General features: G+C 37.1%; 1 protein-coding gene and 1 long non-coding RNA gene across 6 annotated transcripts in view; one reads left to right on the forward strand and one right to left on the reverse strand.

Moving 5' to 3' along the window:
* Nucleotides 1-19,315, reverse strand: part of LOC110829823 (uncharacterized) — a 371,352-nt gene that overhangs the window by 305,187 nt on the left and 46,850 nt on the right. Inside the window, exon 2 of the long non-coding RNA XR_015534118.1 lies at nt 8,882-8,927. This is a non-coding gene — a long non-coding RNA (uncharacterized LOC110829823). The remainder of the gene's footprint in view (nt 1-8,881; nt 8,928-19,315) is intronic.
* The window catches only part of LOC110829814 (zinc finger protein basonuclin-2), a 249,162-nt gene that overhangs the window by 43,263 nt on the left and 186,584 nt on the right, over nt 1-19,315 (forward strand). For 3 of the 5 annotated variants that reach the window (XM_022063929.2, XM_087344947.1, XM_022063930.2), the window contains one exon: nt 2,492-2,683. The exons of the other annotated variants lie outside the window; for them this stretch is intronic. In XM_022063929.2, coding sequence (XP_021919621.1) covers nt 2,492-2,683 — 192 coding nt within the window. The remainder of the gene's footprint in view (nt 1-2,491; nt 2,684-19,315) is intronic. 5 annotated transcript variants of the gene reach the window in all.

The following is a 19,315-nucleotide window of genomic DNA, read 5'->3' on the forward strand; positions in this document are numbered from 1 at the left end:
CTCCACGTGGACTTCCTGTGGGTTTAACAACATGCAGCTAATAAGTATGTATTCTGACGACTCTAGTTTGGGAGGGATTGGTCAAACGTTAAGTCGTTGCTGCTATACTCGTACACCTACATGTCTGATACAAAGAGTGACACATGAAGCAGGATTAAGACACATATTTACTTTTGGTATTATTAAATTTAAGTACCAGGAACGCATGTAACGTGCTATGTACTACTACGTATGTACCATGTATAACTCCCCCCTGTCCTCTTCTTGTTCTAATTCACTATGCACGCCGTGTTACAATATTGGAGAAGGGCAACTTCGTTAGTTTTTAACTGCATAACAATTAACAGAATTAATTAGAACATATAATAGAAAATGGCAGCTACTGTATTATTTAGGTTGTTTGCACAGAAATTTCCTTCAGGATTATTAACTTACATCCAAAGGTGTTCAAAATTATGGTAACCATATGTGAGCACACAAACCAGAACGGTGTTTATATGCTCGGATTCTGTTAAAACTTGAAGCAAGAAGTGAGAAAGCCAGCTTACCTAAAGAATATTTAAAAATCCAGTTTATACTCATACTTTCTTACGAACATCGTGTTGTTGCATGGTACTCATGAAATAAACAGCCACAAAAGTGGAATTTGAAAATATCGAATCTAAACAGAAATGCAGAGGTAGCTGATATAAAATGCCATAAGAACGAAATTGATTTTTCCTCTGTAATGTCCTAGCGTGCGTCTACCAAAAATGACTTATAGAAAAACAAACTCCATTGTACAAAAAAGTTCTAGGATTAGAAAATAAATATCACAGGTGCAGGAGATCAGGGTCTTTTATTATTCAATATGTACGAGACTGCTTTTGAAGAAGTCACTAAAGCACCTAGCATGTGGCTTACTCGATGGGAATTAAAAGAACTCCAAGCAAATAAAGAATGCGTTAGAAATAACGTAGAACTTTAAATCTGTCGTTCATTAATGGTTTGTCTTAGGCATTTTATTTTATACACATTACGTTTCAAGACTTGTCTTAACATCGATTGTAATCACCTCACTAGACAAAATCAACAAGGGACGACAAACTTCCTGTTGTGGTTTCCTCTACCATTCATCATAATTTACTACTTTTATTAGTTCCATATTAGCCCCGTACGAACTATTACAATATAGGTCGATTTGTAATCGAAATGGTATTAGACCTACATTTCTGTTGAAATCAACCGACGTGTCCTTTCTGGATGAGTGTTTTCTTGCTATTCAGTCTAAAAATGATATCAACAGAATAATTTAATTAGTATCCCGTCTCTAGTACGAAATATGAAGTTTTTGAGTACGTACAGAATAACGTTTCTCATATGTTAAGCGGTTTATTTCGTGTCTGATAAGAAACGTTCTGACGATCAGGAACTCAACATGAATGTATTGCGATGTCATGCCGTTATGATCAGATTCTATCGTCATGTGAACTACGTCACCATTTTAAGTTTCATATAGCAAATATGAAGTGTGGTACATGTACGGTGTCGAAATCTTTTGGAGACTGTGTAATGCAAGTCTCATTTTCGTCTCCTGCATGTTGCAATGCGGGAATTTTCGTCGCTTTTGGAACTTCCAACACGGGTATAAAATATTAACCGAAGATTTCGAATGGATAATTTAAATGTGTCCTTCTAAAATTACTACATTTTTATTTACACATCTTAACTTGCATGTCTTTTCTATTTAATGTGATTTAGCGGACATGAAAAATACATTTACAAACACAAATTAGCACTTAAAATATACTGTAGGAAGAGTAGAAAATTACGTTTCTCATAGATGGAATTTTAAGAAAGCATGTTTACTTAAAAACTAGTTCTGTAAAAAGTGCTTGAAATTCTGAAAAAGAAAATATTGATTGCGCAATGAACGTACATTATCACGAGGAATAGTTATTTCACCTGGAGATGTCTAAAATGTAAACACACGGTTCCTGAAATGTTATAATTTAAGTAGACCTTTAAAACAAACTGAAGCAGAAAGTTAATTTATTGACACGATATTTTAAAATTTTATATTCAGAACTAGAAGAACATCCCGTTCGACACATAACCCGCTTAAAAATAAGCATGTTCGAAAGTCGCCTTCCTGCAAACGACCTTCTCGAAACCTCACATTTCTTCACGTTTCTCGAGTATGAATCAGAGTAGAGACATTAATTTTTCTAGGCGTACGTTTATAACTAATATCATATTTCTACACTCACATTGAAAATTTTCCTTATATCCTTCGCTTTTAGTGAATGATCTTTTACGTTTCATCCCTTTGTCATAGAAATTGTTGTTCTGGAATTGTTATCCTGAATAAGCACTTAAATTGGTAAATATTTCTTGCAAAGGCTTTGTTTCTTATTAACTTTCATCTGTACTTCGTCCTCTGTTAGTCACTATCCACTTCTAACTCGTCTCGAAACTCCAGATGTCTCTACTGTCTCTTCTGTTGTTACAGTGGGCTTCGGTTGCTTCGTGGTTTTTTCGCCCCGACTCTTCACCACTCACCTGCACCACTACAAACACCAACACTACAACTACCGGTAGTTCCTGCACAACCAGAACTACCAATATCATCACCAGTAGGTCACCCGGTGATCCCGCAACCATCGGCGAAAGGCATTTCGCCCTTGCGCCAACCATTTGCACGGTAAACACCATAAAGAAATCTCAACGCCTGGAATTGCTTGCTTTAAATAACTTGTACCATTTAATCTTCACGCTTTATCTGCAGCTCTCAACCCAACATGCACTTCATCAGTTTCGTTGTATCTCTGTAACAGACGTCATCTGACGTGGAATATTTACAGAACTTGCGGACGAAGCGTCGACACAGAATACGAATTATAATTAAATAATAGCATCAAGGTCAAAAGGCTGATATGACGTCGGCGTGTGTGTTTGCCTACACTCACAGGGGATATTTTTAAATGGGGGCAGAGCAGGAGGAAAACGTTTAAAAATAGCATACTTCGTAATAATGACGCCAGGTGGATAATAGTCTAAGTTTGATGATACCATTAGGCTCATTTTAGACGTTTTACTAATATGGGTGACGAAAATTATGTGATAACACGAAAGATAAATACGTGGAAAAAAAGATTGAGAGCTGAAAAGGTCCGGAGATAGGGATTAGCTCTATCTAGTGGGCCCAACTGTGTAGGAACCTGAAGACGGAGATAGAGTCCCATCTCCGAAACGTCGTTTTTTACGTTTTATATTTACTAGACGATGGATAATAGCCAAGGAAATTTTTATTCAATTGGAATTATACTATTTGTAAAGTTTATTTTCGGTTTATTTAAAGTCGATATTTGTATCTCAGACCATAATAACGTCGAATGACACGATCATGAGTGAGTAAAGAATTTGAAAGGATACGGAAAGAAAGGATCGCCGCCTAATTTAAGGTAACTATCGGCATGTGCTTGGAGGATCGAAGGAACAAAATAAGAGGAATTTCAGACAGGGTAGCCAGACGATCTCCGGGTCAAGATTTGAGCCCGTACCTCACGAATATGAAGCAGGAGTGCTAACCACTCGACAGAAACATTTGGTGTTTACAGTAGACAACCATAAGGTTTTTAATGCTGTTTCAGCAAAGGGATTCCCCGTCATGAAACATATCATTTTTCATTGTCACACAATTTGTGATCAGTTCTATTCTTCGTTTGGTAATATTAACTAATCGCAACCGATGGGTATCTTTAAATATGTTCATATCTAACTATATAACTAACTAATTAGTCAACTAATCAATTAACTAACTCTACGGAACTGAGTCCTTCTGGTGAATCTGGCAGTCGTTGTATTGGTCAATAATTTACCCACCTCTCATGGAACCCAAAACTTCATTACAATGCTCGTGAAATTCCATTAACGGTCCTAATGGAGAGCCGTATCAGCGCAGGCCACACCCTCCAACTGCATTCCCTAAGATACATTTTAATATTATCCACCCGTCTACGCCCGAGTGGTCTTCTTTCGTTCAGGCCTTCAAATCAAAATTTTGTTACGAGTTTCTCATCTTCCCATGTGTACTGCAAGCTCGCCCATCTTGTTCTGTACGCTTTTTAAAGTTACTTTTATACGATCAGTAGGTTTAAACACGTCCACTATTAAAAGCGACTGGACATTCTCGTTTTAAACAAATTCCTATTTTCATACCCTATAGAAACAGAAAAGGGCGTCGCTGCCAAGAAAAGAAATCTGGCCATGTGCGAACATCACGTAAACCGAAAAAAACAAGGCCGGCCGAAGTTTGCCGAACCGTCTACAACGCCGTGTTCCTCACGACTTCAACACGGCATGTCTCTTAAACACAGAAAGGGTTTAACCCTTCGAAGCACAAAGGTCATTACTTAATGTTGTCTACGGAAATAATAGTTGTTTATTCTATAAATCATAAAAAAAATTCATTCTGTGGGCAAAACAGACTTTCGGACTGTTAGTGCAGGTGAATTGTGAATTAAAATTTCAAAGATACTTAATGCACAGAAACATTAAATATTAATTAAAGAATTTATTAATATTCAGGTCGGAAAATCAAGCTGGATAAAATTGTTTGCCGCTAAAATCAAAGAGAGTCGTATTTTAGGCAATATTTAAAATTACCTGCAGTGAAGAGACTACTTGGTAGACGTAGATGTAGATGGGATGATAAAATTCCTTGTGTCGTGGATTGGATTCATCTTGCTCAGGACAGAAGCCACTGGCGTTCTTTTGTTAACAGGTCAAAGGACCTTCAATCTAAGCAACTACCAGTTTCTTGTGGATTCTTCTCAGTGGATTTTGTTAATTTTTCCCGCTCGTTCATTTATAAATTTCTAGAAGTTTTGAAGTAATAGGCTACCTGAAAACCTTGAAACCATATTCCGCCCGAATATAACCTGACTTTAGGCAACATGACATTACCACACACACATATCTTTTTTGCCAAAATATATTCTGTGTCATTAGAATATAGATTGAAAACTGTTCACAGGCTAAGGCAGAAAGCTGTTACAACACAGTCATCTAGTTTTTGGGTCCCGGTGTCTAGCTAATGAACTCCGTTTTATCTCTCTCTGCCTTTCTCATGTCCGACCCTTCAGTCATTTGTTTCCCTCCCGAGCAGTAATTACAGGTTTAGGGTCAGGTAGATATAAAGTTTGGGTTTTCTGCCCTCTTAGACGTAAGCTAGAGGCGAGGCGATAGGACACATGGCAGCAAGAAGTCAGGCGCTCCTATTTCGTTCTCCTGTTTTTCAATTTCATCTGTCTGTTGCATTGTCTCAACACATCCTCGCTTTTATTATTTTCATTTGAAATTAAGTTTTCTTGTTAAGGGCATTTGTGCAATTTAATCAGTACTGCAGCTGTCTGTTGTCAGTTCATGTTTTTAATATTCTAAATTCAGTTAAGATTATACAACCTATTTTATCTAATAACATATTTTAGAGTCTGATAACTAAAAATGTCCATCGGTTCATGAGTAAAATTATTCTAACATTTTTACACAACTCTCAATTAATTATCTCAATTTGTACGCAAAAAAAAATTGCAAAGGGATTTGCTTTTGAAAATCAATTATTTACTATACTGTCATATACGTTATTATTATGACATTCAATGAAGCTTCGAAATAAATAATCTTAATAGCTATTTGCATGTCCTTAAATATTCCACTGATATGTAATTGTTAAAAAACCTGTTATTTATTCAGAGGTCCAACATCGATCAGTACGATGGACCAGATGTGACAGAATTATTCGTGGAATTCTGTAGTTCCAGTAGACTGACATTTCTTCCTAATTACAGCCAATACCTTCGAAACATAGTCACAGATTTCATTATTTGTGTAGCATACAACATCAGTTAGGAAATAGAAAGAAATTAAAAGTTGAAATTACGAAGAAAATATAAATAAGTATGCTCTATTATTCACCTGAAATTGGCATTTGTTTTATATCTTATGAATTCTAATATTTAAAATCTAATTTATGCCGTAAGACTAACCATACGTCACATCTGGTACACCTTTTAACTACATTTCTGTTTTTCTAAATGTATACAAATGCATTTGGGTAGTTATTTCCCGACTATTATCTTACCTTATTTGATCTAAATAATATTTCAATCTGCTTCTAATAGAAAATATAACACCGTAATTACAGAGATAAATTGATTAATGCTGTTTAAGGAAATAATCAACGTTTACATTTAAAATAGTATGAAATCTATCATCTACATTACTGAGTGTTAAAACAAATGGTATGTCTAGTTACCACTCGGCATTAAAGGATTAAATTAATAAATCCACACTATAAATTTCGAAACAACTGTTCATAAGAATCTGCTATATTACATAATAAACATAAATAAACGCTGAAGTGTGAACCACCGTATGTCTAACCACAAGGTTACTCAGTAGGGTGTCCTAATACATGAACCTGTGAACATGCTTTCTTTCAAGAAATGACAAATCTACGCATCTGGTGCGAAACAGACTCCATTAAGGTTACGTGTATTTTATTCATATTAATGCACGATAACCGTATTCAGGCATTAGCTCCTACCGCCGTCTGCTTCCAAACAATCATCTTTAAACTTGTTATTTTTTCCGGTTAAATTCCGGAGTTTAATTAAATTACAGCACTTCTGTCTCATTCTTTATCTAGACAATGGGTGTGGAGAATTATTCTCTGTGTCAGAGAAAATTAAAAGTTGCGGCTAGCGAAAAAAGAAATGTTTAAACGGAACAGACAAGGTAAAATGGAAGACGGACATATATCCTACAATTTCTTATTATCATACTTAAGAAGCGAGGTAACTACACAGCACCCAACGACAACAAACAGGAATATGTTCCTCATATAAAAAAACGTTTCACGTAAAATTTATGGTCGTCGGTAAACAATGCAAATTATTGATCGGACTCTGCTTTTCGAATTTCGTGCTGCAAGAACACACGTCCTAGGTACATAACTCTATAAAGCCAAAGTTCGCCTGAATTCAATCCGTACCTCAAAGAAAACACCACACTTCAACGATATAAACACAAATGTGTTAATGCTGTTTAATGAAATATTCCCTGTTTATACCGAGAAACATGGAAAACACACACTGCAGACATGTTGACTGTAAAATCAGGTGGGACATATAATTACCATTAGGCTTTAAAGGGTTAATATGAAAAGAAACTGGTGTACTTGCTCAGGTCCATTGTCGGATAATATAAGGGTGCATTTAGAGGAGTTGGTTTGTTTTATTTGTATTCGTTTCTTGAGGGTAGTTTGGTTCATTCGGTAGTATGAAGCAGGTCTGATAACAATGTGTTACCGCTTTCAATAGCAAGAGGTTGATATTTCACATCAGCCCGAATGTAGAGTTGTGTCTGTTTTCCGTCAAAGTGTCTGCACATATATCTATAACATAACTGCACCCGACGATACAATGGAGTGTGCTGTTCTGCCATGCATATGATTTTATTATCACTTCCCAGCGTTCACAGTTTGATATGCCTGTCAACCAGACACCGAAGTTAACTAGACGAAGAAAAATTCGTGTGTTTATGTATGAAAAGGTTATAAACTTTATGTCAAAAGAACTCCTTCTCTGATGTGCATATAGGAGCCTTCCACAGTGTAGTAGTACTTTCTAGGTTTACGACTCAGACCTGTTTAAACAGACATTCCACTAAGGCAAGCGTGTAAAATACAAGACGGGAGATGCCACAAGTTTTGTGTGATTTCTTTTGCGACGAGTTTCTGCTTTTTGTCAGTCCAGTACACAGATTACATTGCTAATCTTCTTGGCGTGTTTCAAACACTTTACGTAATAGCTGAGGATTATAATGGCCCTTCTCTGCTGTATTCAACTATATTACGAATACTAGCGTATGACCTGTAAAATTACAGAGGCATGGACCTATTTTATGTTGAACAGCAATATAGTTTATAGTAGCATTTTTTTTCGAAAATCGCATTAAAAGTACAAAATTGTTAAAACTTCTTTATCAAAAATATATATATATAAATTTTGCTTGTCGTCTCATTTGTTATACGTTGGTACCGAAGACATTTCCTCTGCATTAAACGCTGCTAACTTAGTTTCATTACTTAAATTAAATCGTGCCGTAGCTTAGATTCTTACGCGATGGCTTCTTACTGCAGTGACCGGGATTCAGTTATTAAAAGAATGAGATTCGTGGTAGTTCAATTGCACGGGATCAAGCCTTCTTCGAGTTCTTTGGTTTTCCGCAAATGATCACCAATCCATCATCACTGCATATTCATATGTCAACGCCACTTCTGGTACGCGACAGCCCTGACCAAACAGCTCATTAGCATACCCTCGGTCTTACGTTGGGGGGGGGGGGGGGGGGCTTCATCTGTGACCCGGCACTTGGCTGATCTCGGAGGAAAGGTTGTTTTGATTCAGTTAACTTTTATATTGGCCGCTGAACATAACTCTTAGTTGTACAGACTTACAAGTATACATAATATGTTACGCTTCAGTCAATTTTTTGAGTTCATCTTTTCTGACGTTCTGCTTGTTGGCAGAATCCTAAAGCTAAAGATATAAACAGCGGAAAAGCAGTATACCTTTTTTTTCCGAATCGAATGTACATTTCAGAAGTCTTAAAGTCGCACCGCCGTTCAAAACCAGAAGCTGTTGTACAAATTTCAAAACAAACAACATCGTTCCAAAGTTAGAGCTGAAAAGTAAGCTAGGGGAAAATGGTAAGTAAAAGCCTTCGTTGACTTGTTGCCCGAGAAGCCGTTTTATGACAACGGCCAGCAACTGACGAAGGCGACCAACAGTGTCGCGAGCTGATGTGTTAATGAGGCGGTCAAACAAAATCTTACCTTGTCCGGAGAAGACCCTGGCTCCACGGGCCTGTAGCCGCTCGCTCTGTAAAAGAAAAAGGGTATTTGTTAGCTACTCAGGCCGAAAATACTATGAAGGGTGCGCCATATATTTAGGGTATTATGAGATCTAGAATGCAAATTCTTCTTGCCTAAGGTACTATTTAAGTAGCCATTAGCCCACGAGTGAATAATATTTTCTGTTAGAACATAATGCCAAGGCAATTGGTCAATTACAAAAATAAACAAATAAATATAATGAGGAAGACAGATAATTCCAAGAAACACGCCTAAAATTGTCATATTTCTCCAACTAAAATCTCTAATATAAATGAAGCAATTTCGATGAAGTCCTAAACTAATTTATGATGCTATTTTACAAAGATATTAATGGAATGTTGTTCAGTAAGCTACTTTTTTGATAATATTAGTAATAATGCCTGTACAGTAACTATTATATCATCATGATCAGTGGCGCAGATAAAAATGTTGAGTAGAGCTTCCAGAAATGTCGGAAAAATAGAGTGGGACTTGGTACACGACAAGATTTACCCACAACAATACTTAAAACAATAAATAATTACTTGTGACTCTGTGAATAGGCTAGTCAACATTTCACTGTTGTAACCCTTAAGGAACCTTTGATTTTTGACACGAAGCCTAAGGTACTGTATCCCTTTCGAGTTCTTTGGTTAATTGAGGTAAATATTGATGAGCTTTGTAAAGAATAAAAGGTAAATATAAATATCTTAACACTGTATATTGTATATTAATTATAATTTGTATGACTTTATGGAAAATCTAGTGTTTAAAGAGGGGGGTTTAAGAGATTTAAAATGCTTTTTAGTATGTTCTTGCGTTTGTCGCCCTGAACAATAAAAACAGCATGGGTAGCCAATGTTCCTTTGTAATTTCTTCTTGTGTCTGGATCGGAAGTGACGTGTGCAGTGACAGAAACCTAAAAAGCAATTTCCGCCAAAGAGACATAAGAAATAGGTTTTCTTTAATTACTTTAAGAAAGGCTTTTAAATTTTCCAGTTAACCATACATACCAAATTTGATATTTCCTACTTTACCACGAATAATACAATTCTTAACAGTTCTAAATTTTATCTGACCATGTCACATCAAACGACTTTTTTCACTTGAGAATACCAGATGCAGGAAGCAACGGTTATGCTCAGCAGAGTTAATTTCTCAAAGTTCCTCTTGTCACCAGGCGACCACTTTCCATTACAATGGCTAGCAGTATTATACTAGTGTTCCAAGAAACCCAGATTTGGCAAGATTTCAGGTTCTCACGGCGGTGAATTTTAAGATGGCTGTCTTCTGGACTGTAGGGCCGTATAGTCTGGTAGAAGTTTCTCTAAAAGCGAATGCCCGGATTGCATCTTAAAGTAGACCACGACCAGTTCCTTCCATATCATTTCCAATTCTTAGGCCTATATACTCTTGAGATACTGACAATGTCGTTAGATAAACCACAGGTAAATACACAGTATACGCAAGAGCACAGTCTTTTGTCAGTTCAAACTTCAGGAAAAAATAGTGATTGCATTGTTTCAGAGCGATTTAACTTTAACAGCAGAACAAACAATGGGCACTCTCGATGGTATAATTGAATAACTGCCCTATTCTGAGATTCTGCAGTAGAAGTGTTTGCATTTTATAGCCGTCTAACAAAACTTGGGGAAGTTCGGGAACAATGTCACGCCAACGTGTGCCTGAGTTTCGTTTCACTTCATTCGATGACAAGACATTTCTAGTCACGAACAGAAAAGGCCTACATTAGACAGTGCTTGACTCAGATCCTAAGGGAGTGGATTTATAGAACGCTTGTTACCGCCTTGTTCCCCCGCCCCTCCTCGTTGCACCCCATTAATTTACCGGTGAGGGGTGGGGGTCTACGCAAGAAATAATTCTTGGGCAGAAACCGTAAAAGGAATACTGTAATTCAATGAAGAATTTTTTTATTTTGGACTTTGTCCATCGGCTAAATTATAAAATAGTAAAACTGCAACGTTTCGGAAGCTGGATTATACATAGACCATCTATCATCTTCCCCTTTTTATCTGAAGACGAAAGCAGAATCCAGCTTTGAAACGTTTAAATTTTAACTTATATATTGTAATTTTGGAAAACACTGGCCTACAAGGTGGTGTGGCCATGCGGGTTACAGGAAGGCAAATTTTTAAACACAAAATTAAAATTTTCGCTAATAAAATTCGTTTTAGAAGGTATCTAAGACGTTCACTAAATAATAACACTTTTTCTTTAGACTGCTGCAAGAATTATAATTCGGTGATTAAAGCGACTCGAATCACAAGTAAAGTGAGTGAGGCTAGGCTGTGGTGATCAATCTATAACCATACTGTATATAAGCCAGGATTATATCAAGACAAGGGACAGTCCCTCGTATTTCCACCCCCTAAAATCATTATTTGTGTCAGGTTATAGACAGGGCTGGCTGTGATCTGTTATGGTGTGGGCGTAGTGTGAGGGGGGAGAGGAGAGTGTCGGAGGTTTTTATAAAATTGGATTGGTTTGGTACCACTCTGTGTCACCTAGCCGACACATAATTCTGCAGCGAGTACTCTATACATCTCTTTAACAATGAACTAAGGCGACAGGTTCCTTTTACTCAGAGTAAAATGGTTCTTGAATCCAAGTATTAATCTATGTGACTTATTGAAAGTTTTTATTGTTTAAACATAATACAGGTAGTTACAGGGTAGCTGGGGTAATGAGGTTACAATGAGCACAATTTTACGTATTTAAATATCAAAAAAATATCTGTGATACACATTAGTTGCATGAAGAGATAGGTGATTATGTTACTTCAAGTGGTGCACAAATACCTTGTTTAACGATGCACCGACAAAAGATGGGATGTTTTAACTTTCTGTGTTGACATCTTGCTTCAAAGAAATACCTCTGGAGAAAATGTTTCCGGCAAAGCAATCAACTATTGATACGTTCTTCAAGAAGAGTGGACACGGCTCAGAAATTTACGCTACACAACCGACGTTTCGAAGTATCCTGTACTCATTCTTTCAAGTTATTGATTATCACTGTATTGAATCTCATGTTTGTTTAAAAAATAAGAACGATAAAGTTGGGCAGTTTAAATTAGAGGTATATAAATATCCTACTCCCCCTTTCAGGAAAAACAATAATTTTGTGCAAAAAAACCTTTTTAAATATGGTGTGAAAAATAAATTGGGTAGTAGTTAAGTTTTGTTGTTGGGGGTGAGTAGTAACATTTTTAAGAAAATAAGGGGGTGTTCTTTGTGGTTAAAGAAGAAAGGTTAATTTCTTTTCTAACGGGATATGTTTTTTTCATGCTTCAAGAAGGCAGGCTTGTTTTAACCCAATTTATCATGTGTATAACCAATATGGATAGCACATAATGATACCTTATACATCCTGTTGGTTCAGAATCGCCATGCCTGTTACTGTTTCCCACACTTCAGGTTTATTGGCTCCACGTTCTGCGGGATTCTAAGACGATCCAACCTTTCCTTACACTGCCATGATTTAGAGCTACTTCACCCACTTCACAGTTGTGAACCTACCAGGCATGTTTCATTAACCATTTCTGCACGGCTCGGCTCTGTCTAAACCTCCAACGACTCGAGAGTGGCTTTCGCCTCGGGACGCTTTCCAGATTTAAATGTTCCAACTGCCATGATCATAGTATAATTGTACTGTTAGTGTTAAACAGTCTCGATTTACATGGCTTCAGGTGTTAATTTGTGTAGATTTAAATCATAACTTAAAGTGTGAGATAAAAAAGTAACACTTTAATATTAACTGTACTTATTGTCTCGTCAAATAGGATTAAGAAACATGTATGTATATGTCACCAGCAACATGCGACAGCAAAATAATATAGATCTATACTTTCAATGTGTCCGTTGTGTTAAAGTTAAAATTGCTTGCTATTTCCTGACTTGCAACGAAACGTCATTTATAAACGTACTATGCAATTACTTTTTGCCAGCAATTCGTGAATCATAAATTTCCAAGCTTCAAGTTAAGGCCACCAATGTAATTACGCTAATAATGATAAAAATAATAATAATAATAATAATAACAACAACAACAGAACTAAATAACTTCACATTTTCTGTTATTCATATTTCAATGACGCTATCATAGCAAACGCTCAGACAAGTGTTTAGGGATGACTATATAATTTCCTACTCTCTTTAAAGCGTTGTTTATTCTCACTCTGAAAACACACAATAAATAACGATATTTACTCTAAATAGCATGTCATTAATTATGAAAATGTGAAAGAAATGTGAGTTGTGAAGTAGATTTGTCTGCTCAGGATAAGGCACCAGAGCGAATTTATTGACCATCTGGGAGATTATAAGCTACATAAGGAGGACTTTGCTCTGTGGACTTCCTTCCGCTGTCATATGTCTTGAGGAATAGCACGTGTCCTACAAACTATACATATTCTCATACTCGATGGATAACTTGAAAATCAAACCAAGATATCAAGTGCACTGAAGAAGGGCTGAATACGTACATACTGTCTCCATCTCCACGTCAGCCCTGAAGATGGAGACAGTATGTTTCTCTGAAACGTTGGTGTCTGCCAACAAGTCTACACGGCGTTACAATCCGTAAGACCAAATCGACAACAAGATGTTAAATTACATTGTACGTATGCAAATTGAGTTTCCTATACGAAGGGTTGTTGGTGCTGCACTGGTAGGTGACCAGCCAGCATGCAGTTTGACGTGGTCCTGTGCCATCACTCCACACACCCTTCTTCTCACAAGAGTACTTACACGCCTTTACGACGTTTGAGTGACGGAGCGTGCTTTTAAGGCCCCCTCCCCCCAGCAATGCCAGCGATGTCGTGATGTGTCAGTCGGACACACGTCAGAAATGCTACGTGCTTGTCACGTGTCACGACTGCAACAGCAATCTCAAATAGCTGAAGAAACACTTCGGGTCTCATGTTCGGAACAAAACAAGACATGAAAATTTGCTGAAACAGTACAGCGTAAGAGATTTGATGTTTTCACGGCGGTGAGGATGATAATGATGATGATGATGTCTTTGTTGTTCTGAGATTTTTTGCGGAGAAATATTGTTTCCATCTTCAGGGATGGAATACTGATGCTGGAACGCTGTTGTAACCGTACTAGCGTTCTTGGCGCCAAAACCCAGAATGATATCAAGGAGTGTAGGTCCCAAGGTGGTGAAACGTATTTTATCAGATTTAGACGTCATGTTGTCGTCGTCATATTTAATATTAATATCATGGAGCCAGCCAGCTTAGCAATTAAACGAAAGCCGAGACTGTCATTTGAGTCCACTCAGTTTCTGAAACATGTTGGTGTTGGACTTCTGGGTAATAATGCTGTGCTGACGTGTAGGCAGATATCAATAACATTTCGAAGAAACATGCTGTCTTAATTTACTGGCATGAAGATGGAGACAGTACGACTTTTCCAAAACGATCAATAAGTCCACGAGTCAATGCAACACAGGAGACCCAAATCGACATACTCACCGCGTGAGAATCTCAAATCTCATTAGGTTTCTGAAGTAGTTTAACTGAACCACTGTCTGGTCTGAGCGTTCTCAAATAAAATTTTCCCAAGTAATAATGATGATGATGATGATAAAATATTTTTCGTTTTTCAAAGTGTTGGCCGAGCTAACATGGCTAACTCGGTTCACATGAACATAGCCCCTGGCAAGTATTCGCTCTGGCGTGGAGATCGTGCATAAATTATGAATATGTTTGCAGACCTTATAAGATGAAAGGTTTCTGAGGTGGTAATTTTGTGTGAAAATAGATGTTTAGCTGTCACTAGCAACTTCAGCTAAACTCTGCATTGAGAAGGATGTTTCTACAGAACTTAAAATTATTAATTAATAAATTAGTACATTTTGACGACTAAATCAAATAAATACAAGCTGGAATAATTTAATCATATACACCGTATTGATCGATTTGTTAACTCATGATGACTTTTATTTAAAATACTTGTTAAAAGCACTCTTTATAAACTGGTCTACTGAAAATCTAATTCTCAAAATGTACAACTGATTGACAGCTACAATCTGACATACGCAATTATTATAAGACATACATATGTTTTCATTACGTAATCGAGTTGTAAATTTTAACTTCAGAGCAATTACATGACATTAACTTAAAAATAATCATATTGATTTCGGCTTCAGAATTTGTAGAATTAATTGTCTCATTTCTTACAAGACCGTTTCCAAAATCCTAGAAATTTGTCCACAAACTGTATTGAAGCACATATACGTATATGAAGTACGAAATAAGACAGACACCTAAATGACAACATGATAACACAACGATAGACGTTATGCAGTTAACCACATCGATATGTTAGGTTCTGTGAGGATACACGTAGTTATAGTTAAGTTGTTGAAATATGTCAGCCATGAATGTGGAGATCACAGGTGTTGGCTCTTATTACAAGCATTCAGTTTACATTTAATGTCAGAAATTTACACGTACTGTTAATTGTTTGATAACAAATCTGCCTCAAACAGCTATCATTTTACAAGCAATTTAATGCCGTTGTATCAGTCGCCATTTTGTGCATTAGAATTCGTTCTGTTTCCAATTATTTGTCACGTGAGAGCATGCTAAGGGGAAAAGGATGGGGTCCATATTCTATGGGTAAGTAGCCGTATTTGATAGAGGGGCGGGGGGTGAGCTCTTATTCCCTTGTATTTATCGAGTCTCCTCCTCTAGCTACCCTGCGATATAATAATCATCATCAGGGACTCGACTAATTCCTGTGCCTCTTCAAGTTCCCTTGGCAACGGCCATGCTCCTAATTAGTCTCCCACATTTATATATCGACTGCCATAGAATACGAGCAAACCTAAAACAGTGGTTCAAACTTTGAAGAGTCTTCCATCGAAGGACAGGAATGTTTATCGTCAAGCTTCATTCGTGCAACACGAGAGTTTTTCCTTCCTGAAATACCTTTCAGAATCTCTTTTCGTTTCCTTTTTCTATAAAGGCCAATTTTTATGATTTGTGTCTGATATAGTGGTCTATTTCATTTTATTCTCAGTGCTACTCTCTTTAGTTTCTGAACGACAACATTTAAATTTGATCGCAATGCAATGTTTATAAACTCTAGTAACTTAAAAAATGTGCTCTTATTTAGAATCTTCATGTAATGAACGACTTAGGGCCACGTTCAGATTATTTTTTCTTTTTATGAAATAATTACTAATGCTTATTCTATTGATCGAAATGAGCTCCCTGAATATCTACGCATATTATAAGCAACAGACCTCAGAAAAGAAGGTTGGTCACTTCTTACGTCAGCTGAAGCATCCATTATTGTTTTCTCTTCAATTTCTGCGAGAATGTTTCATTTACTAATACATTTACTGGACATGAAGAGAGAGTCCAATTCTAAAGGGTTTTGACGACGGTAGTTTACACTTAAAATTATTCATTGTCAGGACTTTTTCCATCGTCTGTTCTTTAAAACGACGACGTTTCGGAGACTGATTCTGTCTTCGTTTTCAGGTGAGAGGTACCTACTCTGTTCGGTCCCTTAGATAGAGCTAGTCTCTGTCACTGGGGTTCTGTCTCCGAAACGTCGTGGTTTTAAAGAACAGGCGATGGAAAAAGTCCTGACAATGAATAATTTTTTAATGAAGAGAGAGACATCATTTGTTTGGGGCAGTAAGAAATATTCATTAACTAAAATCTATGATTGTGACCAGCAGTGTATTCAGACGCCTTATCCTGTACTGCTCACACAAAACACGTAATTCACAACTGGCGTGGTCGTGCCCTTCGGCGTGTGATGGAGGTCATCTCCATATCTTCTAGCATTGGCGTCAGTCACTTGGGTCGATAGTTCTCTGTCAAGAGCTTCACCTGGACACCGACAATGATGTTGAGTGGGGATAATAGGGGCAAGACGCCATCAGGGACCTAATCTTATAATAAAAAAGAAGGCAAAAGTTTCTCATCTATCGTCCCCGCGTTATTGTCCTTATGAATAGATAGGAGTGAGAGAGCAGAAAAAAAAAAGATTCCCGGAAGGGCAAAATAAAGGAGTCAATCCTTTGCGTTAGTCTTGGAAATACAGGGAAAGAAAAGATCATTACACAAACGTTAAGCTATGTATGTGTGTCTCTCTTTTCTCTATTGGTCGGTAACAACCAAGAATATTGGGCGTGAAATTTCCCATCGTTTTGTGTGAAGAAATTCTGTGTGTTAATGAAAGTTTTCCCTTGTATTATAAACTCTCGGGGGATGGGTATTTTAAAGAAACATATGCTTGTATGCATTTTTCATGCCTTGTATAAAAAAGTGGTCTGTGATCGAAGGACTAAATAGCTACTGTATTGTGTGTCAAAGACGACCTCTTTTCACACAGATATTCAAGCCCCCAGACTTATCATTAACGATTCCGTGATGCTTTGGTGTTGACTGTTCGCTCACTCCCGGAGTGGCAGTGGCTTCTCAGCACTGAAGCTACCTGACAGAACCGCGTCTTTGGGTTCCAATCACCTGATGAGGGATTGCTTTTTCACTATTTTTCTCTTTAAATGTCTAGGTTTTATTAAAACTCGTGTTTTCTTTCTGCATCTCTTCTTTTGTAATGTGCGTAAAACTAAGTCTTTTACCTTGCAGATTGGGGGTGTCTGAGGAATGGTCGCCCAAGAAATGTTCGGAACTAAGAGGGAAACTGCATAATGATGAGCTTTAGAATTTGTAGCTACTTCTCACCACATATAATTAAGAGTAAAAAATGAAGTAAAATTATATGTGCTACTTATGCAGCATGCATGGGGAAAACATACAAAATGAAGGTCAGAGAGCGTGAAATGGATTCGAATGCCTCACAACTGACTTAAGCGGCAAGCTCTTCTGAACGTGCGAGTTCGAATTAAGGCGGAATTTACTAGCCAGCTTAGCGACTAGTATCATATGAACAACAATCACTTTCCATAGAATTGATTAGTCATTACTTTACTTAATCAATTTCACAGTCTAATAATGAAAGTAAGTGAATTTCATTCAAATGATCTTCTTCCGCTTCTGACAGGCTATCACTTTGTTAAATGTAAACAAACTTTTTTTGGGTAAGATGTTATGCAAAAACATAAATCACGAATAACTTGGAGCGGATCACAGCATTCTAAGTGCTCGAATGTATAACATGAAATCTGCTGTGTTCCTTTTCCGATATACGTATAACCGACCTAAGTGTTATACGAGATTTGTCTAAACGTATTTAAGGTGCCTCACATGTGCGGAAAATAATCCCTAAACCAACAAACCAGCTTACAACAACATCAATTATGCACTTGCGTTTAGAATGCCAGCCCACAATATTTCTAAAACTTTATGTCACTCTAGTCTCAGATTAAATCTGTTTGGCAGCGTATTAATTCCTTCATAGACTTCATTACCTCGTATTAAACCGACATCACAACTTCTTCATAATTTACTGAAAAGAACAGAGTGAGGTTATGCAAGACTGTCACGACAGCAGAATCCGAATAACAGCTTACAGATTTGCTTTGTTTTAAATCGCTACGAATAAGAATCTGAACAAGGCAATAATTCTAAGAAGATTTTCTAACGACTGACGGCTGTTTCGTTACGCTTTTGTAAAGATATTCTTAGAATTATACTGCTCTGTGTGTCCTCAAAAAATCAGTTTACATATCGCAAGAAAGATTTTAAGTACACAATATTTTGTTTTAGCTATATAAAGCATATACACATACATATCGTGCATCGTCATTTTATTCGCTGAGATAGATTATTTTATATTTATTCAAAAAGTTGACCATAAACGTTTATTAACATATGCACCTTATTAAAATGCTCTATTGTTTGAAGTAGCTGCTGATAGATGTATACAATCTGTCCGGTGACTTCATATCAGTAGTTCGGGATCTTATTCCTGAACCCATTCCCAATTACAAGTCTCTTGCAAACACAGGTTCAAATCTCAACTGTTACATAGCTAAGGATAAGTTGAAAATTATGATTATCTGAACCTTATATAGAACGCCAATGTCATTCATGCAGCATCGAAAATCTGATGATGTAGTTTTTCGCTTTCGTTTAATATTCCGTTGATATTTGCATGTTTTCATGATATAAGAGAAGTGAGATTCGGTGACTGCAGTGGCAAATTCTTTGGACCACCACGACCAATCCACCTACAGGGAACTGCTCATTCAAGTACTCCGTCACGTGTAGATTGAACTGTGCTGTGTCCAGTCAAGCTGGAAGTACGCCTTTAATCGTGTTTCGTGTCGCTCAAATAGTCTCCAACATCTGCGTAACAACCGAGATCCGAAATTATGTTCGTGTGACATTTCCGACCTCAAGAACAAGATCTTGAAATACTGACATGTAACCGGGTACAAAGC

This window comes from Zootermopsis nevadensis, unplaced genomic scaffold (genome assembly GCF_977971745.1).
Source record: "Zootermopsis nevadensis isolate Lab colony 2312 unplaced genomic scaffold, Znev_1.0 Znev_ptg000008l, whole genome shotgun sequence".
Taxonomy (NCBI): Eukaryota; Metazoa; Arthropoda; class Insecta; order Blattodea; family Termopsidae; genus Zootermopsis; species Zootermopsis nevadensis.